This window comes from Leucopleurus acutus (genome assembly GCF_964270905.1).
Source record: "Leucopleurus acutus genome assembly, chromosome: 1".
Lineage (NCBI taxonomy): Eukaryota > Metazoa > Chordata > Mammalia > Artiodactyla > Delphinidae > Leucopleurus > Leucopleurus acutus.
In genome coordinates, this window is record NC_139142.1 from 48,910,405 (window position 1) to 48,937,080 (window position 26,676).

Here is a 26,676-nt window from a genome sequence, read left to right on the forward strand (position 1 = left end):
TGGGGCGACACTTTCAATCCATAGCAGATGTTATACTGTGATAAGCAAAGTTCAAACTCATAAAAAGAGTAACAGCTGCACACCTTGAAATGTCCAAAGCACTGGCTCAAGGCTACTACAATCAGCCAAATGCATATAAAAGTCATTTGAAGGATTGTAAATTATGAGTGGTACTGACGCTCCTTTCTAACTACTTATTAATTATTAACTACTTGTTATTAGCAAATTATCTTGGGACCTGTAAATTAGATGTATCCTGCAAATAGATAATGTTCCAACCTCGAAGAAGTTCAATGTTTATAAACAGAGTACATATGCCTTTGGATGCTCTGGACTCAACTAGTTAAAAGCTAGGTTAAAAATAAATCACATAGAAATCAACTATACTCCAATATATTTTTTTTTAAACATCACATAGCATTTGTAATTAACATAACTTAAAAAACGATGAAAAATTTTTTCCCCAAATAATGATCAGGTGCTGTTTTTACTGCAGTTGAAGGTGGGAAAGATAACCTAGTTTACGGACTATTTCTCCAAGGACAGGGTTATAAAAAGTCCTTTTTTTTTTTTTTTTTTTCCTGCACAGTAGAGTGATTTAAATGAGCTGCATATAATCAAGTTCTCTCTTTTTTGGAAGGCGGAAAATTGGAAGATTTGTTAAAACTTGGAAAGAAATTTTGTCATTTACTTCATGAATCACTCAGCAAAACAGCCATGTGCAACTTCAAATAAGTTATTACCTCAGAATATCACTAAGTCACTTAACCTAAATATGAGTTTTTTGTTTTTTGGATTTTCTTGTTCGCCATCATCAAATCAACAGTTTTGCAGGCAAGGGGCAGGACCAATTATCTCCAGCGATGTTTGGGGAGAGGGAGAAGAATGGAGCTTAATATATGAGGACTAACACTAGAACTAGGCCCCCAGCATCACCATCACCTCTCGCACTTCACTAGAAGAAACAGAAAGAATCCATCATTCTGCAAGCTGTGGTAGATGCTTGGGCCACATAACATTGAATAAAGCTATTTGGAGTCACACACTGAGACTCGACAGTGACACAGTGATTCATCTACAGAGCTAGTTTACTAAAACTATGGGCACTCAGAAATAAGCAACCCATTCCTGCCTCAACTGAACCAAAGGTTCTGCTGGCCTTGTGAAAGCTCAGCCAGGTGCTGAGAGCCCCGGTGAGAGGACAGCTTTGGGGGGAGGAGGACTGAAGAGGGGACAGAAGCTCTTTTACATGAAGAGGGGATATAGAGACACGTTCACACCGCAAGGTAAGAAGCCTCTGGGCCAAGCCTGAATTGAAAGCGTGAAATGAAGGGGGCATAGATTTTAACTAATATATTGAGCCTTTACGTGGGTCGCGTAGTTTAAATCTCACAGCAACACTAGGAAATCGATACTGTCAATCCCCTTTTAGACACCAGGAACAGGGAGAAAAAGAAGCAAGAAGGCTCTTGCCAGGCCTGCGCCGTCAGACCCCCGGGATGCAGGAGCGCAGGGGCCGGCTTCCGCGGGTTCCTGAGCGGGAGAAAGGCCCGGCTCGGGTACAGAAACCTAGGCCTGGGTGAGGCGCCAGCAGCGGAAGAAGGTGGCGGTCTCCCGCGCGGCGCAGCACTGGCGAGCGGAGATCGGAGCGGAGACTACAGCTGCAAGCCAAACGCAGACGCCGGCGACAGGCACCAGCCCCTCTGCCAGCCCCCTCGCAGCGCGGAGGGGTTTCTCACGCCCCGCTCTTGGGCGACTGAGCCGGAGGTCGGAAGGAAGCGGGGCGAGGGATGAGTCATCCCGCCTAATCCCTCCTTCCCGGTGCCCTCGCCCCCGCACGCCGGCCCCCTCCCGAGATTATGCAGCCCGAAACGAAGACTCCCCTCATCCTCAGAATCCTCCACCAAACCCCCAGTGGCCTGCGGAGGAGAGGAGAAGGACGGGGCGTGTGGCCAATGAGAGCTTTGCTCTCTCGCCCGCCGTCCAATAAGCCGCTGCTTACAGGCTGGGGCGGGACTAGAGGGGCAGGAGGGGGCGGTCCCGGGTTGGCGCTCGGCGCCGCGGTTCGGTGGCTCACAGAGAGAGCGCCTCACAGGGAGTCGGCGCCTAAGCGACGCGGGAAGGCGCCACTGCCAACGCCACCGCCGCCGCTGCTGGCCAAGGTGCTGGACACGACAGGCCGGCCGGCCACCTCGTCAGTTCAGGATCCAGTTGCAGCCGCCGCTGCTTCGCTCCCAGCAAGGTCCCCATGGAAGAGATGGAAGAAGAGTTAAAATGCCCCGTGTGCGGCTCCTTCTATCGGGAGCCCATCATCCTGCCCTGCTCTCATAATATATGTCAGGCGTGCGCCCGCAACATCCTGGTGCAGACCCCGGAGTCGGAGTCGCCCCAGAGCCGACGGGCCTCGGGCTCCGGGGTCTCCGACTATGACTATCTGGACCTTGACAAGATGAGCCTGTACAGCGAGGCGGACAGCGGCTATGGCTCCTACGGGGGGTTCGCCAGCGCCCCCACTACCCCGTGCCAGAAGTCCCCCAACGGCGTACGTGTGTTCCCCCCGGCTATGCCGCCACCGGCCACACACCTGTCACCGGCCTTGGCCTCGGTGCCCCGCAACTCCTGTATCACCTGCCCCCAGTGCCACCGCAGCCTCATCCTGGATGACCGGGGTCTCCGCGGCTTCCCCAAGAACCGCGTCCTGGAAGGGGTAATTGACCGCTACCAGCAGAGCAAAGCGGCGGCCCTTAAGTGCCAGCTTTGCGAGAAGGCACCCAAGGAGGCCACCGTCATGTGCGAACAGTGCGATGTCTTCTACTGTGATCCGTGCCGCCTGCGCTGCCACCCGCCCCGGGGGCCCCTAGCCAAGCACCGCCTGGTGCCCCCGGCCCAGGGCCGCGTGAGCCGGCGGCTGAGCCCGAGAAAGGTCTCCACCTGCACAGACCACGAGCTGGAGAACCACAGCATGTACTGCGTGCAGTGCAAGATGCCCGTGTGCTACCAGTGCTTGGAGGAAGGCAAACACTCCAGCCACGAAGTCAAGGCTCTGGGAGCCATGTGGAAACTGCACAAGGTGAGTCCTAAGAAAACCCACCCCTAACTCCCCGCGCCTCCGATCCTCCGGTTTTGCAGCAGACGGTCCCCCTCTTCTACGCACAGAGCCTCCCAACTGGGGCGCAATGCAGGTGCCTCCAATATCTGCTTCCCCCGTCTGGTGTATTGCAGGAAGCGCAGGGGACCGTAAACGGCGCACAGGGGAGTTGAACCTCTCCAGAGAGTTGAACCTCTCCAGAGAGTTGTTTCGGGGATGCGTAGAGCGGGTCTCCCGGTGCACGCAGCCTGCGAGCCAGCCTTAGGGCGCCCCCTCCCCGCCGCGGACGTGCAGCTCTCGGCGGCCACCAGCGTGCAGGAAGGCGATGAGTAGCTGGGCCGATCCGCGACTGTGCTCAGGGCCGCCAGGGAAGCTCCAGGGCAGAGCCGGTTGTGGGGCTCCGGCCGTGGTCCCCGGGGAGGAGGTGGGCGCGGCTGGGCGGCGCGGACCGCTGGGTGCTGGAGCTGCTGGATAGGCTGGAGCCTGGATTCGCAGAGGGGGCGGGGAACACGCCGCGAGCTGAATGCTGATAAGTCGGCGCTGGCCCAAGCCCAGCGGCAGCGCGGTAAGGATGCGGGTCCGGGTGCTTTGCGCACAGAGGTGTGAGAATGTGGAGTGGGGTGGAGAAAAAAAAAAAGAAAAAAGAAAAATCCTGTAGTCGCCGTGGCAACACGGCCTGAAGGCTGCGGCCCTGACCCTCGCGGAGGGGATCTGGGCTGGAGTAGCAGGACTGGAGGTTTCTGCGCGGTCGCGGCCTGAAAGCTAGGCAGGTGCATCTCCCAGTCTCCCAGGGTAACCCCCTCCTATCGATCACCCACACACCCATTTGTCCAGAGTCCAATCCTTTTCCTCACAGTCAGTAGTTGTCTGTGAAAATTTGGGGACACCTGTTACCAAATTTATCTTTCTGATGTCATTTGATGGTACCTCCGCCAAAGCTAGCCTCCAGAACAGGGCCTTTAACGACTTGTTAGGTGATGCCACTCCTCTGTTCAAAATCCTCCAATTGCCCCCCGCGTTTCTTAGACGGTCCTTAGGGTAGTCCACCAGGACCTCACATGACCTGTTCCCACTTGGCCTCATCGCCCTCATTTCCTCCCATTCCCTCTGCTTCAGCCACGCAGTCCCTCTTGCTGTTCCTCCACCAACACCAGGCCCCTTCTGAACCCGGGGCCTTTGCATTTGATGTTCCTTCAGCCTGCATCTGAACAGTTCACTCTCTTGCCTCCTTCAGATCATTACTCAGATGTCACGCTTGCAGTGAGACCTTTCTGAACCCCTTGGTTCCCTCCCCGCTTTATTTTCCTCAGTAGTACTTACCACTAACTGGGATGCTATATATTTTAACTATCATGTTACTTTTGTATTTATCTATTGCCCCCCCCCAACATACACACACAAAATAAGCTTCGTGAGGAAAGAGATCTTTATAATGTTATTGCCCACACTGCTTAGAAGGAAGGGAACCACTCTTGAGGAGATGTACATGAATTGGACTTTTACTTTTTAAATAATCGACTTAGTTGGGTGTGCAAAGGGCAAGGCAGGGGTTCAGGACTCTTGTAGGGAGGTTTTCTTCACATCATTGAGTTGCAAGCCCCAGGATGAGGCAGGGCAGTAGAGATGGTGTTCAGGCATCAGCTCTGCCCCACTCAGGGTTTCCTGGCATTCCTTGGAGACCAGAAAGGCTAGCCTTTGAGAGAGGCCTTGGGGTTAAGGAGGGGAACACTGATATTTTATTTGCAGCAAGAAAAAATAAAATAAAATAAAATAAAACATCACCATATTCAGCAATCAGGGAGCTCAACTCAATACTGAATGGGATCCATGTTTACAGTCATTTATGTTCTCACATATAGTCTATTAAACTGTATTAGTACTGATGGAGAGACTTAATTCAGCACAAATTTGAGCTCCCCTCCTAGGTACATGCCACTATTTTTTAAACACTTCAGTTTGTTTAAATGATGTTTAATTTTGAAAGTTTTCAGAACTTTAGTTCATGGCCAATTTTTTCTTCATATTATGATTTCACTCTTAAGCTTCTAACTATAGCCTATGTTAAATTGCCCTACAAAACTCTCCTTGGAACTAAGAAACTAATCACCTGTCTGGAAAAAGAACTTAGAGGCACATGCTAATTAGGATGGTCAAACCACTGCATTATTCTTCTGTGAAGAAGAGCCTATACTTTATCCATTAAGACCAAAGGCAGCCTTTAAATCTCCGCCAAGCCCCGTGTAGATTTGAAATGTTAAACCATTTGTTTTATCGGTAATGGACATTGTGAGTAGACACTGTGGTGTGGACAGGGTTGAAATTTGGATGTCTGCTACAAAAGAATAATGTAAAGCCCTTCAGACATGACATAAGTAGGCTAGGAAGGGAATATTGGTTCATTTTTTAAAAGGACCATTTCTTCTCTGATCTTTTGCACATTTTTTCAAAAGAGTAAATAGTTATATTTTTGTTCAGTCAATATCAAGATTATTAAACTGCCAATAAATATAAGGCAGAAGGATGACAGATTTTAACATTCACTTATCATCTGTTAGATGAACAACAAACATTATTCCCCCACCTTATCTCCTTAATAAGGTAATGTGATAATGTGCGATTTTCTCCTATGTCTATTTATCTTCCATCCTCACAAAAAGCTTATGGGCCAGAATTTCTATGTCCTTCAAAACATAGGAGAGCAAAGAATTACACTAAGTAGTTCTCCCAAAGTTGGGCAGTTAGTTATCCACACAAGTTATCACCAGACCTGAAAGTTTTCATTAATATTTAGTCATTTCCAGTGATAAAGAAAACCCTGTAAATAACTGTTTCCCTCAGAAAGTCCTCATCTTACACATTTAAGACAAAATGGCTGACGTTTATCTTTTAAATGGTATTAAAAACAACTAGTTGAAATTCATTAGTTGTCAAATGACTAAATTAAAATACGTTTCAGATATAGATGGCCTTCAAAATCCATGAAAAATAATGCAGGAAGTGGCCTTATAGGGCAAATATCTGGTGACACTTTTTATTTAGTATCAGCACTTGCTCTATTCCTTATCAAGCTTGGGTTGGTATAAAGAATTGCTACTCACACAAAAAAAGATTTTGTAGACATTTTCATATGGGCAATTGGAAACATTATTATTACTTTGTAATTTTGGCAATTCATATTTCTAAATCTAACATTATCCTTGAATTCTTGGTGTATTTTATCAATCACTGAATCAGTAATACATTTGTAACCGTTCCTTTGTGTTTGTACTGTTGAGCAAGAATTTTCTTTTCCTTTGTACTCTAAACACTGACTATTCATTCTGAATCTTGTCTCAAATGTTATTTCTCTATTACCTTCTTTTTTTTAAACAAAGATTTGCAAGTTAAACATTTTAAAATAAATCATCAGTTATTATGGTTTCACCTTCAAAGCCTTCTGGAAAAAATACCTGCTTTGTAGTATGGTGGCATCTCATCAAAAATTTGTGTAGTAAATGTGTTATTTAATGTAACCAAAGTGGTGTTCAGTTTTATATATATATATATATATATATTATATTATAATTATATATTATAATATATGTAATATATATCAGCAGTAAATACAATATAATCTAGATGTCTGTATGGTAAATGTAACAGGTAACATATGTTCATGTTTTTAACTTCTTAAAAATTTACTTTTAGTATAATCAGAACGTTCTGTGAGCACTGTAAATATTCTTACAGGTATTAAGGAGAATGTTACAGAGGAATGAATTGTTCCTCTTTGTGCTGAGGCAGAAATAGAAAGAACTAGATGAGGTTCTGGGTTCCAGACCTGATGCTGCCACTTACTCGCTGGTAATTTTAAGCAAGTCTATAACCTCTCTGTGCTTCCTACACACAGGATGTAAAGCACCTAAAACTATATTTGCGAAAATATTTTGAAAAAGTAATTTAGATGTTTATAACTTACTAATTTCAGTTTGGCAAAATAGAAAGTTTTTGCATAAAATGGAAGTTATTGTCTCACTAGTCAACAGTTACTGCATAAAAATCTCATCCCCCAATTTGGGATAATTTGCTTGCTCCTTACAGAGCACAAGGTGCCATACAAAGGCTACTCTTAAAGGTGGCCTAAAAGAGTGAGCCAGATCCTCATGCATCCTTGGAGAATAGTCAGTTGAATTAACCCCAAGGAAAAAGGACACACACAAAGATTTATTTGTTTTTTTGCGGTACGCAGGCCTCTCACTGTTGTGGCCTCTCCCATTGCGGAGCACAGGCTCCGGACACACAGGCTCAGCGGCCATGGCTCATGGGCCTAGCCGCTCCGCGGCATGTGGGATCTTCCCGGACCGGGGCATGAACCCGCATCCCCTGCATCGGCAGGCGGACTCTCAACCACTGCGCCACCAGGGAAGCCCTTATTTGTATATTAAACAAAGGTATTTTGTTTTTCAATTACAAAGCTAAAATGATAACTGATATGATTCAGTTTTGAAGATATTATCACTTTTGAAGCAGCAGAAATTGTTCTTCCTGTATATACCATGAAAAGATGCTATTAACTGGAATTTCAGATCAACTCACAGTTTTCATAAAATTAGAGAAAACTGTCACAGCCATCTGTCATTGAGTAATAAATATAATGCACAGGCAAAAATTATCCTTACCATGAGTACAATAAATTGCACTTCTCTCACCCAAGCACCTTTCAAAGTGTGTGTATTCGTATAACTTAGCCTTGGCACAGAGGAGGCTAGAACCTATTCTATGATAAATGTTTAAGGAAAAAATAGTTCTAAATAATATTGTTTTTTATCAGTTTTATCAGAGGTTGTTGGTAGTAAGGAACAGAAACCCACTTAGGGGATCTCAGAGGATTTCATGGGAAATAAAATCAACTCACAAGGAGACTGGAACTGGAAATCTAGAGATTAAATTCACTTCTATGTATCAGTCAGCTTGGACTAAGTTATGCTGCAGTAACAAACAATTTTTTTGTTTTAAAAAACAAAAAAATAATTTTTTAATTAAAAAATTAATTTTGTAAATTCTCAATGAATTACAACAATATCATACAATTTCTTACAATAATACCCACTGAAAGTCAGCTCTGGCCCTTCTTCACATCCTCCTTATTCTTGAACTTAGGCTGAAAGAGCATGTTTGGAACACACCAACCTTAGGGCAGAGAGAAGGGAGTAGAGCAGAACCACTCAATAGCACTTAAAGTTTCCACTCAGACATTGCATGTCTCTTCTGCTTACATTCCATTGGCTAAAACAAACCATGTGACCAAGACTGACATTGGTGCTACAGGAAATTCACTCTTCCAACAGAGAAAGGCACCGAGAAGAGCCTTGTAGAGGAGGACAGAGAACGTTTTGAACAAATAATACATTCTGGCATATGCCTAACTCTCTCATGCCTGCTTCTCTCTCTGGATGGGCTTCCTTGGGCTGCACGAGTCCTGACATGACTCCTCCAGCCCCAGTGCAGCATGACATTCTGTTCAAGTATCCGCTCTCATCTAACTACTGTCTCTGTGTCTCTTAGGCCACATTTTGAAGTTTAGAGAAAGAATGTGATTGGCCCAACTTGAGTCAGGGGTCTACTGATGACTGCCTAGGTCACAAGCTTACCCCTTTAGTGAGGTGTATGCAGAAGACTTGGGTGAGACAAGTGAGGCACTCACCTTGGGTGAAAAACATAAGGGGGTACCAAAAACTCAGTAATCAGGATAAAAAATATTGTAAGGCAATATCTTAAAAAACAAAGATGAATACAAAAAATCCATGATGAGCAGAATATCAACATTTTAAATGTTGATCAGTAACAGTGCCATGCTAAGCCATATTGGAGCCTGAGTCTGAAGGGAAAATCAGTACTATTGATCCTATCTTTGTTTAAGATTTTGCTCTTCTGTTCATCATGTATTTTGGGGCATTCATTTTTATTTTTAAAAATATTCCATTAAAATATTAGTGTTGACTACTGAGGTTTTTTGGCACCCTTTTAAATTCTGCATCAAAGGAGAGTGCCTTACTCCCCTCACCCTAGTCCTGGCCCTAATGAACAGATACTTGATACAAACCTGGCCCCTGGTTTCACTGTTCAGCTGGAGGAAAGCCCAGGGCAGAATGCCTTTGTGAGCAGCAGGAACAGGGAGGCACTGACCGGCGCCTCTTGTACAGTCTAAGAGGAAACCATTCTGAGTGCAGAAGAAAGCCTTTTTGCTCTCCCTGGATCTTCTGCATTTTAAATACAGCACTAATTTCTTGAGATGCTTCAAAAGTGGAGCAACAGGGGCTTCCCTGGTGGCGCAGTGGTTGAGAGTCTGCCTGCCGATGCAGGGGACACGGGTTTGTGCCCCGGTCTGGGAAGATCCCACATGCCGCGGAGCGGCTAGGCCCGTGAGCCATGGCCACTGACCCTGCGCGTAAAAAAAAAAAAAGTGGAGCAACAGAGTTGATGAAGGAAAAGAAGACAGAAAAGGGTAGAGAACACTGATAGCTATAGCTCAGTGCTTCCTCTCCCCAGTAATGCTCCACCACCAAGCAGTTTGTGTGGTTATTCCTACTGCTATTATATATTATGGTAAATGTGGCCACCTAAGAGCAAAGTGATCCCTCACTTGGCTTGTGTATGAGTGAAGGAAGGAGGACAGAAGGTGCCAAAACACAATTTTGCACTAACTTCAGGTGCCTCTTGAAAAGTATGTGATTGGGTTGGGAGTGGGGGGAATCATATAGTTTCATTTCAGTAATTCCATCTATTTGTTAGAAGAAAAGAGTGTATAGCAACCATAGAGTTTAGTGTTTTGTGTTGTTTATGTTTTGGTCTCATAACGGCAGTATTCTTCTTACTTAGTTAAGTGCTTCCCCACACCACCACATTCCTGCCTCTGCTCAGTCCTTGTGATTCTGGCGGGCTGCCAATCCAGTGTTCTGCCTTACCTGGCCAAGTGGGAGGGCATGTGACATAGGCCTGACCAATCGTCACACCCTATCCCACTGGCCAAAGTGATTAATTCAAATAATGAGCACATGAAGCAAGCCAATCCAATCAGAGTCCTCTTCTGAGGTTTATAGATACTGAATCAGGGACGGAAGAGCATTGCTTTCCTCTGGGCTTGTTGCAGCTAGAATAAAAGCCAGAGGTGTTTGTGTCCCTGCCTCTTCCTCTTCCTCTTACATTAGTAGAAGAAAGTAAGGCAATCCCCAGAGTCACAGAGGTAAGAAATAGAGACTTCTGAGAACACTGTTGAGTCCCTGGAACCCTTCATAACCCTTTTCTACCCCCTCCTGCCTTTCCAGTTTAGTGAGTCAGCAAACCTCCCCCTCCTTTTTCTCTTTGGCTAGTTTGTATTGGTTTTCTGTCACTTTCAACTGAGATTTAGCACGTATAAACATTTGTATCTGAAGATACTAATTCTTATTCATTTTAAGTATTATCTCTAGAATACTATAGTTGGAAGGCTGCATTCTGATGCCATAAATACAAAAAAAGCAGTTTTGATTCAATGAAGCATAAATTATATAATATTTAATCTAACTCTGTCTACTCGTTGACCACTGTGTAATCTTCACTAGTTTTTGGCTTGTCTCCTCTATTCTTATTGAGAGATTGCTTACAAAGAAGCCTCAGGGATTTTTTTTTTAACCAATTCTAAATTACTTGGCATATATGGTGACGTTACGGTTAAGACCAACAGGCTGGACAGGGAGGTTCTGAAATCAAACTTCTGCCCAAAATCAATGTTGTTTGTTTTCAAAGGCAAGAAACTTCTGAAGACACACATGTTGTTTTGACCCATTCTCTAGGTGGGAATTTTTTTAAGTGTATTCCCTCGAAGTTTCCATAATTAAATAAGTTTGAGACTCTCTACTCTACACATGCTCTTGGTGATCCACATTCTGCATTGATATATCCATATACCGTCGATCCTGAAACAAAGAAACCTGCTTGGTTCAACCTAGAATTTTCCAAACTTATTTGACTTTGGAAACTCTTTTCTGTTTGCTCGTTTCCTTTTTTTTTCAGCTTTATTGAGATGTTATTGATGTATATATAAATTTAAGGTGTACAACATGATGATTTGATACATGTATATACTGTAAAATGATTACCACAGTAAGGTTAGTTAACACTTCCATCCCCTCACATAATTATCATTCTTTTTTTAACTTTCAAGTATATAATACAGCATTTTGAATTATAGTCACCATGCTGTACGTTAGATCCCCATAACGTTTATCCTATAGTTGGACATTTGTACCCTTTAGCCAACATCTCTCCACTTCCCCCCCACCACCACCCCACCCCCAGCCCCTGGCAACCACCATTCTACTCTGCTTATTTGGGTTCAGATTTTTTAGATTCCACATATAAAGTGAGAACATACAGTATTTGTCTTTCTCTGTCTGACTTACTTTACTTAGCATAATACCTTCGAGGTCCATCCATATTGCCACAAATGGCAGGATTTCCTTCTTTTTTATGACTGAATAATATTCCATTGCATGTGTGTGTGTAGGGTGTGTGTGTGTGTGTGTGTATATATATATATATATATATATATATATATATATATATATACCACATTTTCTTTATCCATTCATCTGTGGATGGACACTTAGGTTGTGGAAGCTCTCTTTGCTTCCACACAAGTTTGGGAGACATCATTCTAGGCAATGACTAACCAATAAGTCAGTAAGGAGGTCAGTGTTCTTAATTTCTTGTGTGTGCAGAGTAGACTACTCTAAAACTCCACCCTGCTGATAAATGTCCCTAATTAGCCTATCCTTAAATCTTATGTTAAATCTAAAATATTAAAAGTTAAATTTATGTTATTCCTTAAATATTAAAGTCAAAGACAAAGAGGTAAAGCAATTATATAAATTTTGTAGTATGTATGTACATATATTTAATATATGTTGCTTCTCTTTCTATTATAAATAACTGAAAAATGATTTTGGACATCAGTAATACTAATGTAATATAATTAAAAATAACTGCTTTGATCTACTTCTGACTGCTTTTACACTTTGTATACATGATGCCCAATGACTGGCTTGATTGAGTTTTTCATTAAATTGTGATAGAAATAGATTGTTTTAAACATTCTTTTATAAAGCAAAAAAGGACAATTTTTACACGCAGGCTCAGCGGCCGTGGGTCACGGGCCCAGCCGCTCCGCGGCATGAGGGATCTTCCTGGACCAGGGCACGAACCCGTGTCCCCTGCATCGGCAGGCGGACTCTCAACCACTGTGCCACCAGGGAAGCCCAAAAGGACAATATTAAAAGGTCAAAACTGGTGCTGCTCTTGGTAACAACAGAGCAGAACAATGTGTGAAAGCTAAGAGTAGTACTTTGCCTGTTACATCCCAGCCTTCCTAATATTTTCATATTGACATTCAGGATCAATTTTTAACCTTGGAAAAGGAGTTAGTATAAAATGGCCACCAGCAGAGAACCTAGATTATCAGAGACCATCTAGGTTTTGTCAACAGCATGTCTAATTCATCCCCCAAAACATCTCAAAGCCAAAAACCACTGTCCTGGGGTGTTCTCACAGCAGTTTTATCCCTAACCTGAAACTGGGCCCCTGTCTTAAACTGAGAACTATCTCAGAGTAAGATTACTAGGAAAAACCCAAGCAGAATGCACAGAATGCACTTAACATCATTGTCAGGGAAATTGTCATTTCACTTCTGTTTGGCCCAGACTTTGCCATCTTTTTAACTTTTCTGGTTTACGTTGCAGATACAGCCATAGTCCCACCTGCCTGTCTAGGTTACCTCTTCCTTCTTGACCTTCTTGGCCTTCCAGCTTCCCCACCAGCCCTCTCCCGGTCCACCAGGCCTCCCTCCACCATTTTCTTAGACTAGACCTTCAAATCACCCCACTAAGCTTGCCAGGCGCAGCTCACAGGAGCCAGCCTCGATAGCCTTGCCCCAGAGCAGCATGCCCGCCGGGAACCTGGGTGCAGCTCTGGGTTCCAGCAGAGCCTCTCCTGCACCAGCAGAACTCCCACCCCAGCTGGGTTTAATTACAGACACTTTTTTTCCTTAACTGTAGAAAGAGTTTTCTTCATTTTGACTGACTGATTTTAAGCTGAAAGAGCAAGAAAACTGATCTTGAATTTCTAGTCATGAATAAAGAAACATCACTGACTTTTCTGTTCTCAACACACCTGTCTCTAGAGACTCATCTACCCCATGGCTTCAACTCCCACTTGTATCTGCATGTCTGGAACAGAACCGGTCATTTCAGTGCCCTGCCCGTTCACAGTGTGGTCCCAAACTCTGTTCTGCCTTCTGTGCGCCCCACCCACCAACCCCCGCAGAGCTCCCATCTTTGTGTTCTAACACTGAACATCTTCCCACTGTATTATAATTGCATATTTTAGAATCTCCCATTGGACCCTAATAACTCAAAGTCATAGACTTTTCTTATATATCTGTTTTCCCCCATTTCTGCACTCAGAAGATGTTTTAAAAAGGTTTGTTTAATGAAAAAAATAATCAGTATGAAAAAGATTAATGATTAGCAACATATCCTAATATTTTGTTTCTCATATGAGCCTGACTATAATAATTAGACTTGAAAACCTGTATTTCACACTTTTTGTTAAAAATGTACTGAACACTGGGACTTCCTCGGTGGTCCCGTGGTAAAGAATCCGCCCTGCAATGCAGGGGACATGGGTTCGTTCCTGGTCAGGGAGCTAAGATCCCACATGCCGCGGGGCAACTAAGCCCACGTGCCACAACTACTGAGGTCTTGTGCCTCGACTAGAGAGGCTGCGTGCCGCAAACTACAGAGCCCACGTGCTCTGGAACCTGCGTGCCACAACTAGAGAGAGAAACCCTGCAGGCCGCAACTAGAGAGAAGCCCGCACGCCGCAGTGAAGAGCCCGCGTGCCACAGCTAAGACCCAATGCAGCCTAAAATAAAATAAATAAATAATTATTCTTTTTAAAAAAGATGTATTGAGCCCTTACCACATGCAAGGCACTGTTCTAAGCCCTTTCTAGCCACTTTCTCATTTAATCTCCAGAATTCACATATTTTCCTCTGAGAAAACTGAGGCACTGGGACTTTAAAGGTTATAAAGTCGTACCGGTTGTAAGAGGCAGAGCCAGAGTTTGAATCCGGGCTAACTCCAGAGCTCCTGTGTCGAACTGCTCTTCTGTCCTACCTTCTGATAATCCCAGGAAACATATGACTGCAAAGCACAGTTTTATGTACTTACAAATTCAGTGACATAACTGAGATCTTTTAGTTCTCATGTATGAAAATTAGTGAGAAATTAAAAGTCATTTGTCTCCTAAGTCCCCTTGTGACAAAATAAATTTAAAGAGGAAAATAGCGGGTAGAGGGAAGGGAGAGACAAGTACGTTGAGTGTTCCATAGACCAGATCATCGGAAGTGTGCTGGATACCTCGGCCTTGTCAGAACCAAGCAAGCGACAGATAGGCAGAAAGGTTCTATCAGCTCAGCCAGGGGTTTATTGTCCTCTTCTAACAAAATAATCATCTTAAAATTTATAGGCAGAAATGATATAAAAGAACAAGTATATTTTTTTGGCATTTTAAGTATATTTCTAAAACATTTATAAGTTTATCCTGGAAAACATCAAAATGCATTCAAACCTGTAAGCAGTTATTAATTCTGTTTACTTTCAGTTTTTTCTTGCACCTTTTGCCAAGACGGTTAAAAAAAATTATGCGTATTCCTGTTCAGGAAAAGACCTAACCTGCCTTTTTACCATAAATATAGAAAGGAATATGTGACCTGGAAAAGCCTATTGTTTAAGAATGGATTAAAGCACAACCAAATAAAATGGTTTTTCATAAGCCTTGCATAGAACCAGAACTGCACATTTTATCCTAATAGCTCTGATGAAAGAAGAGACTGTTCCTTAAAAAATTATCTTGGGAAGTAGAATGCTGAACCTTGTGCTTTGGTATGGGAATAACTACCTTCTGTCATTAGCCAGTACACATAGATGGTTAATCCTCATCTACTGCTGATTTATTCATTGAAGCTGACTGAGATTTTTCTTTATCCTCTCTTTACTCTTACTTTCCTTGCAGCTTGCATGTTAAGAAGCAACTGTTTGACACCAAACACTTATCACTGTCTGCCATGCTCCAGGAAGAGCCTGCGAGAGGGCCGTGCTGCTCTGACCTGTGTTGTATATCAGTCTAAGACATTATCTAGTCTCTGAACAAAGCCAGTTGCAGAGAGAAGTAAATGTGAGTAAACAGTTTCTACCTAAGGCAGGTCTTCATAACAGGCTTTTTGATTTTGTAAGGAGCAAATGCTCAGAAGGTCAGATATACACAGATTCAGTTATAATTATAACTCACCCAAAGCCAAAGGGAAGTGACTTTATAACCTAATCTACCAGTTTTGATTATCTGTACTTTAATTTCTTTTCATCAGTGCACATAATCAACAGCTGATTTAACTATAGATGTGCTACTTACTGAGGGTATTTATGCCATCACCCAGACACACCAATTCATGAACTTGAGAAGATGGTGTCACTTGTGCTGTGCCATCCCTACCCCCACGTCTATGAAATTTTATCCCAAGAGCATTAGTCACATAAAATCAAATGTAATATTGGACTTCCATCCAATCTAATAAATCTTACATGGCACAGATAAATCTGTGGTGCTTTTAACAAGCAGTTAGTATTGATTTTATTGACCATCAATCATCTGGCCCAGACTCAGCAAGGAAGTATGATAAACAGCTTTTAGCACACAGTCAGTGCAGTGTGAAGAAGCTCCACGTTTACATTCAACTCGTGTTACCTGGCTACCTTCTGCCATTATGGAAGCAAATCTGCCATTGGTGGAACTAAAATATTATTCAGAATTTAATAAAATTTTCTCTACATTCTACTTGGAGGAACAAAAAAATACGGAATATAGGAACTTGTATGAGCACTGAATTTCCAGGCTAGCTTCAACAAGCATGATAAGCAAGTGTACAGAGTGTAACTACCATTATTCCCTTACCATTCAAAAATGACACGTTTCCACGTGAACAAAGAATGGTTGCTCTGGTCACTGTATATAGAAATTTCGTGGAAAAGTTTGACTTGACAGTAAGGTCCTGCTATGTAGGTTAAAAAACATATTAATAAATATTGGTATTAATTGGCAAGTCAACACACAAATATTTTACATTAATTTAAAAAAACAGCAAGCCAAAGAGAAAATTAATGCTTCCAGCATTGAGAATATCCTTGATTCTTGTTTTCCAAAGAGGCTGCATCATCTTACATTCCTACCAGCAATGGATGAGGGTTCCAATTTCTCCATATCCTCCCCAACACTTGTAATTGCCTGGCTTTTTGCCTAGAGCCATCCTAGTTGATGTGAACGGGCGTCTCATTGTGGTTTTGATTTGCAATTCCCTAATGACTGTGATGTTGAACATCTTTCCATGTGTTTACTGGCTATCTTTATATATTTTTTAAGAGAAATGTCTATTCAAAGCCTTTACCCATTTTGAAATTGGGTTACTTCTCTTTTATCGTTGAGTTGTAAGAATTCCTTATATATTCTGAAGTTTACTCACTTTTTGAATGAAAGGAACAGAGGTGTGAGCCTCTCATCTCTCAGAGACACAGGAAATAAAAAAAAAATCAGACACAGATATGAGTGGGAGAAAAAACTTGTCAAGACTGGCCTACCAGGACCTACTGCTGCTTCCTTACCCAGTAACCTCTATCAGCCAGTTCTGAAGCAGAGCTCAGATAGGCTCTACCAGGATTGGCTCATGACAAATAGGAAACATGGAGAAATCCAAAAGCGGGGGGAGGAAATAATTTCGTTATCAAAATCCCTGAATATGAAGGCTGTGCCTCCTCTTTACCTCAAGTTCCACTCCTCCCGACTTTAGTGATGGAGTTCACTTTAGTACAATAGCATAAAGTTCCAGTGGTTCTGCGGTTCCTGTTACTTACAGGTTACCATTGTGGTATTCAAACAAGTCACTTCAGGTGTCAAAGTGGTGGACGTTTCCCCTGTATTTGAGAGTTATAAAATGATAGAATCAGGATCATTTGCCCAACCCCCTCAACAGTCAGAGAAATAAATCCCAGAGCACTTCAGTAAATTATGTACAGTATGTATTACCAAAAATGCCTTTGATTTCTTAGAACTTATATTAATTATTCTGAACAACCAAGGACCTATTTTCAGTTGCTTCTGTGTGTATGTGTGTGTGTGTGTGTGTGTTTGCACGCACATGCATGTGAAGCTCAATTGAAACACGTTTTCTCTCTTTTGGAGGCCTTCTCGTGCCCCCAGACAAGCATAATCACAGTTTTTTTCCCACACTCCATGACTACAACTATCAAAGTTTACCTTAACCTGTTGTTCTCTCTTGAAGGGGAGATTATATATGTCTATACTATTGAATAATGTTCCTTCATTATAAATGATAGTCCTTTTTTAACATTTGCCTTCAGTACGCAGTGCCTTTGCTCAAAGCATCGATCTAATGGTAGGAATTTCAGCATAAAGGCCGGAAAAGGAAGAATTTGTAGGCAACAGGCTTTCCTTTGTCCCTCTCGCAGGGAGAACTGCTGCATTACAGCATGGCTGTCCCCTGATTGGCTCCTGCCCTGGCCAAAAGCACAAAAGAAGTTTATGAGACAATGCGAAAGAGTCTCCTGTTGCTCCTCTCCCCCTTCTGGTGCACTGCTTGCCAGCTTTGTTGGCACCTTACTGGCCACCACCCCTTTCTACTCCTCCCCCCCCCCCACTCCCACTGTGGTCTCCTGTGAATCTCCTGGTTTCTGCTCACCTGTCTGCGGGCCCAGCTTTGGTTTCAATGTATGTCCCTTCCTTCCAGCCATCTCCATGCCTTGCTCTGACCAGTGTGTTTCCAGTCTGCTCATCTAGCTTCAGACCCTTGATAGCAACTTCCGGGGAGTCTCTCTGCCCAGCCCATCTGGCCTGTGCACCCTCTGCCTCCAACCTAACACTGATTTTCCCAGCCCTGGCTTCCTTCCCAGTAAACGTCCCAGTGCTGACATCTCCTCAGCTCATACCACGTGGGTAGCAGCTGCAGGGCCGGCACTGATCCCAGCAAAAGATTACTGTAATGTACTTGGCCGATCACCTGTAATGTTAAAATAAGATTACAACGTATACATCTGGGTTGTATACAAATGAACTCACATGACACTCTTCTTTTGAAACATGCCATAAAATGATTTAACTAAATACAAACACAGAATCCATTGACTTATAGCCACCACTGAAATGAAATATGGCAGCTGTTTAGTAGAACCTGGAAGCTCTGCTTACACTGAAGGCAGGAATTAAAGAATAATTTATAAATTTTATCTGCAAAACTGGGAAGGAATGAATTAGTAGGTAGAAGATTATTACCCAGTTTGGAGGCTGGCCAAAGACGGTCAATTACTCTCTTCTGAGTGGAGCCAAATAGTTCAATTATATTAAAATTTCACTCCCTTAGGTCTTATATTTACTTTTATAAGAACAAAGTCATCAATTTACAATTCACGTTATTTAATTTGAGGGCTTTTGGGTTATGGTCAGTTATTAAGTTTTCTAAAACTATGTATAGAAGGTTATTATTGTGAGATACAGCCATCAAAAATTAACCCAGTGTTTTTACAGAAATTCTATAGTTAGTATATCTGAAGGGATTGGTATAAAATTTGCATAAATATTAGATTTGAAAATTAATTTCATTTAGTATTTGTTCATATCACATGATTTTCTTCAGGGATTAAATCGTATTTATCAGTGGTCTACTAAACCCACTACGTTCCTACTGTTCTTTAATCTTCCCAGCCATGTTAAGGAATTTAGATGGTCTGTATTCAGAGCTCAATCCTCACTGTAACTTCCTCAAGGCCTAGTGTGGGCTGAGTGAGGACCTTACTGTTGTTGAATCAAGTTCAGGATACTGATGGTGCAGCGTGAGACCACTGGCTGTTTAGCCAGCTCTGAGCTCCGGGTTTATTCAGCTGCTCAACTGGGGAAACTCATACAATGAGGGAGATTTCCAGTTTGATCATAAAAACAAAGCACTTTTATGTACCCAGAAAGAGGAGTGGATAATGGTTACACAGATAATGGCGTGTGACCATTTTAACTCCCAAGCACCTCTGAGAAGAACTCGTTCTTGTAATGTATTAAAACAAAGGTCACGGAACAGTTGTTGCTAGAACAGGATTTGCTGTGTGAACTGTGCTATGAGATGTGATGTCGCATCAGTGTCTTTTCCACCATGAACTATTTCTTTGATTTAACAGTGATCATCATTATAACTGGGTTAGGAGGGCTTCATCCATGTTGAAGTTGAGACTCAGGGCCAGGACTAAAGTCTGACAGCTCATGATCACCTTACCTCAAACCTTAAAATACCCTATTGAGGCCACCATGTCACCTACCAGGAACATGAGACTCCTTCCTCCCCACTCCTAAAAGCAGTTGACCATGTATGCCATTGTGAAGTTGCCACATCAGTGCCTTGTTGGCTGAGAGCAAATGATGGCAAGCATTTTAAAACTATATATAAGCTAGAAGAATCTGAGTTGCACAGCAGGAATTCAGGTAACAGACAATAAAATAGGAGAAACAGGAAATAGAATGAGCATGGCAGAATGTAAAAACTAGTCTCTGGTTAAGCCCTTTTATAGTAAGTGCTGTAACGGGAGTTAGAACCAAAGGACTAGAGCCCAGCTGAAGAGGCCTTTTCATGATAAAGCTGTAGTGGAAGTGCCTGCATGGTACTGGGCCAGAAAAGTTAGTATAGGGCCAGAAGAGCTGTGTTCTGTTCCTGGGTCTGCTATTATTCAGGCAACACAATGGAGGAGTTAAGACCACAGACCTTGAAGCAGACTGCCTGGGTTTAAACCCTAGATTTTCTACCATTTAACTGCATGAACTTGGGTAAGTTACTTGACCTCTCTGTGCCTTGGTTTTCTCATCTGTAAAATGGGGATAATAATCAGATTGATCTCCAAGGATTGTTGTGAGGATGAAAGGAATGGTAGATACAACACCCTTGGAACAGAACCTGATCAGAATAAGTGCATGATTAATGTGAGCTATTGTTACCTGTTAAATAGGACAGGAAATAATAATAAGTCATATATGTATATGACTTATTTTTAGGAATTGGCTCACACAGTTGGAGGCTGAGAAGTCCCATGATCTGCCAGCTACAAGCTGGAGACACAGGCAAGCTGGTGGTGTAGTTCACTCTGAGTCTGAAGGCCTTCGAACCAGGGGAGCTGATGGTGTAATTCCCAGTCTGAGGGCAGGGGAAGAGCAAGGTCCCAGCTCAAGCAGTCAGTCATAGAGAGCAAATCTTCCTTTCCTCCACCTTTTTGTTCTATTCAGGCCCTCAGTGGATTGGATGATGCCTGCTCACACTGGGAAGGGCAATCTGCTTTACTCAGTCTACCAATCCAAATGCTACTCTCATCCCAAAACATCCTCACGGGCACACCCAGAAATAATGTGTAGCCAAATAGCTGTGATCCAGTCATGCTGACACATAAAATTAACCAGCACATTGGGTTAGTCAGAAGCTGGCCAAGAGCAGTGAGAAACTCAGGTAGGCTTGAGAGTGAGGGTAGCGCAGCCCTCCACATTGCCGTCTGCTCTTCCCCAATGGCTGCTCCAAGGATTCCTGACTCTCACTCACCTCTGGGTGTTTGTGAGGAATTCGGGCCAAGACTTCAAGGAGGACAGCAAAAATGGAAAAAAAGATTGACAGGCAACAAGCTGCTAAGGACTGCTTCCAAAATGCAGCCCCAAGTGGGCATGTGTTCCTGTAAACTTCATGTAAACAAAACCATATTTTTAAAATTTTTTTAATTAATTAATTTTATTTTATTTATTTTATTTTTGGCTGTGTTGGGTCTTTGTTGCTGCCCGTGGGCTTTTCTGTAGTTGAGGCGAGCAGGGGCTACTCTTCTTTGTGATGTGCGGGCTTCTCATTGTGGTGGCTTCTCTTGTTGTGGAGCACGGGCTCTAGGCACGCGGGCTCAGTAGTTGTGGCTTGCGGGCTCTAGAGCGCAGGCTCAGTAGTTGTGGCACACGGGCTTAGTTGCTCTGTGGCATGTGGGGTCTTCCTAGACCAGGGTTCGAATGCTATCCCCTGCATTGGCAGGCAGATTCTTAACCACTGAGCCACCAGGGAAGCCCAACAAAATCACATTTTAAATGTACTAGAAACATTTCCTACAAAGAAATCTCTGGTATATATTTTTCAAATGTAAATATCTGTTGTAAATCTACATTGCCTAGATTCTAGGACACCAACAAGTTAATAACAGGCTTTAATTTATTTCTAGGAAAAAAATGATAAACAAGAAAAAGAATTTTAAAAAGAATTACAAGGTACATCCCAAATTCAGAAACATTAACATGGGCTTTCCTGGTGGCACAGTGGTTGGGAGTCCGCCTGCCGATGCACGGGACACGGGTTCGTGCCCCGGTCCGGGAGGATCCCACGTGCCGCGGAGCGGCTGGGCCCGTGAGCCATGGCTGCTGAGCCTGCGCGTCCGGAGCCTGTGCTCCTCAAGGGAGAGGCCACTGCAGTGAGAGGCCCGCGTACCGCAAAAAAAAAAAAAAAAAAAAAGAAACATTAACATGGAGTAAGAGTGGGGGAGAGGTCCATCAGGAATTTATGAAAGTGGCAACCAAGTCCCAATATAAATAGAAAAAGCAAGAGACACAGAGTTAGAGGTCCCTGTTCTGACCTCTTGGGCAACCCACTTGGCTTCTCTGGACATCCAGCTTCTTATGTATAGAATAAGGATGTAAGATTAGATGAGAGCTAGAGTCACCGTCAGTGTCAAATTTAATTGGGATCTAGATTTATTGATGTTTCTCTGGTTCATTTCCTGACAAGAGTTTCTTGGATAAAACTGTCTGCTGCCTGCTGCTTGTGCCTTTGTAAAGAGACACTTTAATTTTCCTACTGTTTCAAGTTTCTCAGTTGGGGGCTTCACTATTTGGGGATCAAAAGAAGATGGACCTGGTAGCTGCAGCATCTTCTGTTCCCCTCATATTACCCTGGCCTTGGAAGTGCCCCAGGGGCTCCAGAGCCGTGTGAGAGGGAGGCTGACAGCACAGGGTGGAATGGGCAGAGGCAGCTAGCTGGGGAGAGGGGAGCACGCGCCACCCAGCCTTGACTTCTGCTTCTCTATCCTGGGTGGGACAACCCACTGGCGGGTCTGTAATGACCCCTGTCTACAGATGACACTCACTGTCACCTCCTTGCAGAGAAAGAAAAGGGCAGGGCGGAGGGGGGTGGTCAAAAAGGAACAAGAAAGCTGCTTTGATTATTTACTTCCTAAAATGAGAAGATTTGATTGAGAGAGAGAAAAGGTGAAAACAAAATGGGTGAATGTGCTTTAGCCTTCTCCCTTACCCACCACGAGGATTTTGAAGTTTGAGTCTTGATGTGGAGTTCCTTATCTCAGTGCAGGAGCCACTAATCTTCTAAGGGGAATGTTCATTTTAGAGGCCAAATTTCTTCAATTTCAAGTGATTATTATTTATGCAGAAGAAATTTATCACTGCTGTGGTTCAGTGGCACACTGGGGAAAAAAAAAGTAAAGCCCTGATTTGTAGGGTTTGCCATGTCTGACTTCAGGCTATCCTGATGTGAAAGCAATGACCTTGGAGCTGGGATGAGAGTCAGAACAAGCCAGCTCCAGCACACCACCACTCATTGTTAGTGCTTTTGCTTTATGTCAGAGCCAGGAAGTGCCAGATTGCAAGTTTTCTGAAATTACTTCTAAAATTATTTGAGTCTGCAGCTGCAAAAAAAAAAAAAAAAGGAAACGTTACAGCAAGTTTTAGTGGAGAAATCGTGAATGTACAACTCAATGAATTTTCACAAACTGATCACACCTGTGCCTGCCAAGGGTACAAATATCCTGGCTTCTGACAGCATGTTAATTGTGCCCGGTTTTGTATTTCACGTGAATGTAATCAGACAGCACACACTCCAACATGGCTTTTTTTTTTTTTTTTGCTTATCTTTATGTTTGTTGGATTCATTCGTATTGTTGCCTGTAGTTTTAAATCATTCATTTTCATTGTTTTATAGTATTCCATTTTAGGAATATTCCACAATGTATCCATTCTACCATTGGTGGACATCTGGGCAGTTTCCAGGTATTGGCTATTACGAGTAGTGCAGCTGTAAACATTACACTACATGTCTTTGGGTGTAGGCACGTAAGCAGTTCCGTGCCTTATATCCCTAGGAAGGGAGCTGCTGGGTCATAGTGTACACGTAAGCTCACCATTAGTCCATGCTGCCAAACAGTGTTACCAGGTGGCGGTGCCCTAGTGTGTTCCCACCAGCAGCACCCCCTCATTCTCACCAACACTTGCTATTAATTGTGTTTGCATTTTAGCTATCCTGGTACGTATATAGCGGTATCACAGTGTTGTGATAGCCAATGGTATTGAAAAGGTTTTCATATGTTTTCTGGTCATTTTAATATCTTCTTTTACATGTAGTCAGCTAAGTAATTTGCCCACTCTTCCACTGAGTTGTCTGCCTTCTTATTACTCACTTGTCTTTTAAATTTCTTTTCTTTCTTTTTTTTTTTTTTTTACTCACAGATACTAAAAGAACCCTAATTCTGAAATAAGCTGCTTTTCCTTGGGGCCCAGAGATGCTAATTAGAAAAGATTTGCCACCTCTGCTTTCTCTACACTGTACATCTCCCTATCAAGTCATCAGATTTTGTGCATATTTCATAGTGTCACTTAGCAGTATTATGAAGCAATTTAGGGAGAAGGGCGTTTTAAGAGCAAACAGTGCAAATGCAAATACATTTTCGAAAGAGAACAATTCTTTCTTAAATGAAAGTAAGAGCTATTCAAATAGTCTGTTAGAAAAAAATGAGTTGAAACCTAAATAATCTCAAAAAAGTAATTCTGATTCCATATTAAATATGAATTTTTTTGAGTTTCCAGAGGTAAGGCTTCTTTTTCCTTTCAATTATCTCAATAGAAAGGCTTTGTTCCTTATCCTCAGTCTTTTTTTTTTAGAACCTTGTCCACTAAAAATTGAATTCCTCTTACATATTGTGTGAGCTGTCTTATTCTTTAAATCCTTATTTAGATATGGGAATGCAATCTATTAATCCATAGCTGATTCTATGGCAAGAATATAGAAAATTATAAAGAATAGTTCACTATTTCAGAGCTTAGGGAACTTTCCTTGGATGGCTGGGTGTGGGACAGATATACCAACAGGTTTGCCATAGAAGCCTAATTACTTTATCCTCCTTCAGTATTTTTTCTCATGTAATAAGACAAAGTATGAAGATAACTATTTTGGGAGTGAGAGTTAAGTTTCCCTATGAGAAGGCAGAAATAAATTTCTTGAAATATTTCAGAAAGAATTGGGGATATTCCCAGTAATTTGAATTGGATCATAGACCTAAAAGTATAAGTTGGAACCATAAAGCTTCTAGAAGAAAACATAGAAGAATATATTTTCAGTTTTGAAAAAGCAAAAATTTCTTAAAGAGGACACAAAAAATGCTAACCATAAAAGAAAAAAATATAAATTAATGTCATCAAAATTTATAATTTTTCTACAAATCAAAAGGCATCAAGACGTAGACTAGGAAAAAATAAAACATATATCAAAGAATTTGAATCTGGTATATATATTCCTGCAACAAAAAGCAAACAATCCAATTTTAAAATGACAAAATACTTGAATAGACACTTTACCAAAGAAAATAGAGGAATGGCCATTAAGCACATGAAAAAGTACTCAACATCATTAATCATTAAATAAATGTGAATTAAAACCACAATAAGATACCATTTTATATTTTACATTATATTTTATATAATTTTTATACAATTAAAAAGACTGACAATACCAAATACTAGCAAAGGAATGAAGCAATTAGAAATTTCATCCATCACTGGTGGGAGAATAAATGATCTTTGGAAAGCTGACAATTTCTCATAGATTTAAACATGAATCAATAATGAATTGATCACTATTACACTATGAATCAATAATACCACTCTTAGGCATTTACCCAAGAATAATGAAAACATATGTCTACAAAAGACTTGTGCAAGAATATTTATAGTAGTCATATTCATAATAACCTAAAACTGGACACAACTCAAATGTCTATGAATAGGAGCATGGATAAACAATTGTAGAATATCCACATAGTGGAATACTACTCATCAACACAAAGGAATGAACATGCAACAGAACGAATGAATCTCAAAAACTTGATGTTGAGGAAAAGCAACTGACACAAAAGAACATATACTGTATGGTTCTATAAAAAATAAGAAGAGTATGATATGTGCAGAGAATGTTATGATGTTGACCTAAGAAGTAATGAAGGAATAAAGAGTTTGGCAAGGTGGTAACAGGAAGATTGGCTGATATAGGACTTTGAAGGGTAGTCTAGAGAATGAGAAGTGACTCAACAAAATAATAATATTTAGACTCTTGACAGGTAAGTAATATGATAAAAATGCTTTCTGAAGACTATCCTACCAGTCAAGTGCATTTTTCTTTATAGAAGAAAGAAACAGAAAGCTAGAAAACCCATTACAAATTCTGAAGTTTTCCAGGCAGGAGGTGATTTGTCTGTGTATTCCAGTTTAGTGGAATTTTTTTTTGAGCGAAAGAACCATAAAAATCTTGAAACTGGGACAAAACATTTCTTTTACAGAATTTATTCCACATTTTCCACTTAATGAATTATTTGGAACCTGGTTTTAGAGCCTTGCTAGTAACTATTCTAAAGAACCTACACTGATAGCTGTAGCTAGAGGAATATTAAATTCCCTAGTAAAGCTGTATTGTTTTCCCATTCTTCTCATTGTGCCCCCAATTCTCTGTCCCCAATTTGTGGTGAACAATCGAAAGTAAATTTTGAAAGACAGGACTACCCCATCGTGTATTTTTAGCAGATGGCCTGTAACTTCCTATTACTAAGGAAGGCACCTGGGTAAACGCTATGCTTATGGGGTCCACTATTGCTCTTTCTGTAGAACTTAATTCAAAAGGCATGTGGTAACCATTGTAACATCAGGCAAAGTTGTAGAAGAGGGGATTAGGGGAAATGAAAAATCCCAGCCCTTCTTATCTCTGATTTTCTGTGCTCCACTGTTTCCCTCCTTGGAGGAAAGAGCTGATTTCCCAAAAACCATTATGGGGAGGATGGGCATTGGGCTGGTCCTAGGCCTAGCCAACTTAGCCTCCATTTCATCACTTAGTCCTTAAAAACACATTCTGGGGGACTTCCCTAGTGAATCAGTGGTTAAGAATCCACCTGCCAATGCGGGGGACATGGGTTCGAGCCCTCGTCCGGGAAGATCCCACGTGCCGCGGAGCAACTAAGCCCGTGTGCCACAACTACCGAGCCTTCACTTTAGAGCCCACTAACCGCAACTACTGAGCCCATGTGCCACAACTACTGAAGCCCGTGCACCTAAAACCCGTGCTCTACAACAAGAGAAGCCAACACAATGAGAAGCCCACGCACCACAATGAAGAGTAGCCCCTG

The 26,676-nt window shown here is 42.2% G+C and overlaps 1 protein-coding gene across 24 annotated transcripts in view; it reads left to right on the forward strand.

The window, feature by feature from the left end:
* Positions 1-1,955: 1,955 nt before the first annotated feature.
* TRIM9 (tripartite motif containing 9) overlaps positions 1,956-26,676 on the forward strand; it is a gene marked incomplete at both ends in the record, with an annotated part of 110,066 nt that continues 85,345 nt past the window's right edge. For 22 of the 24 annotated variants that reach the window (XM_082865667.1, XM_082865679.1, XM_082865673.1 and 19 more), the window contains one exon: positions 2,249-3,070. In XM_082865667.1, the coding sequence (XP_082721793.1) occupies positions 2,249-3,070 (822 nt within the window). Of the gene's footprint in view, positions 3,071-26,676 lie in introns of all 24 variants that reach the window. The other 2 variants (XM_082865656.1, XM_082865666.1) reach the window with 2 other exon arrangements.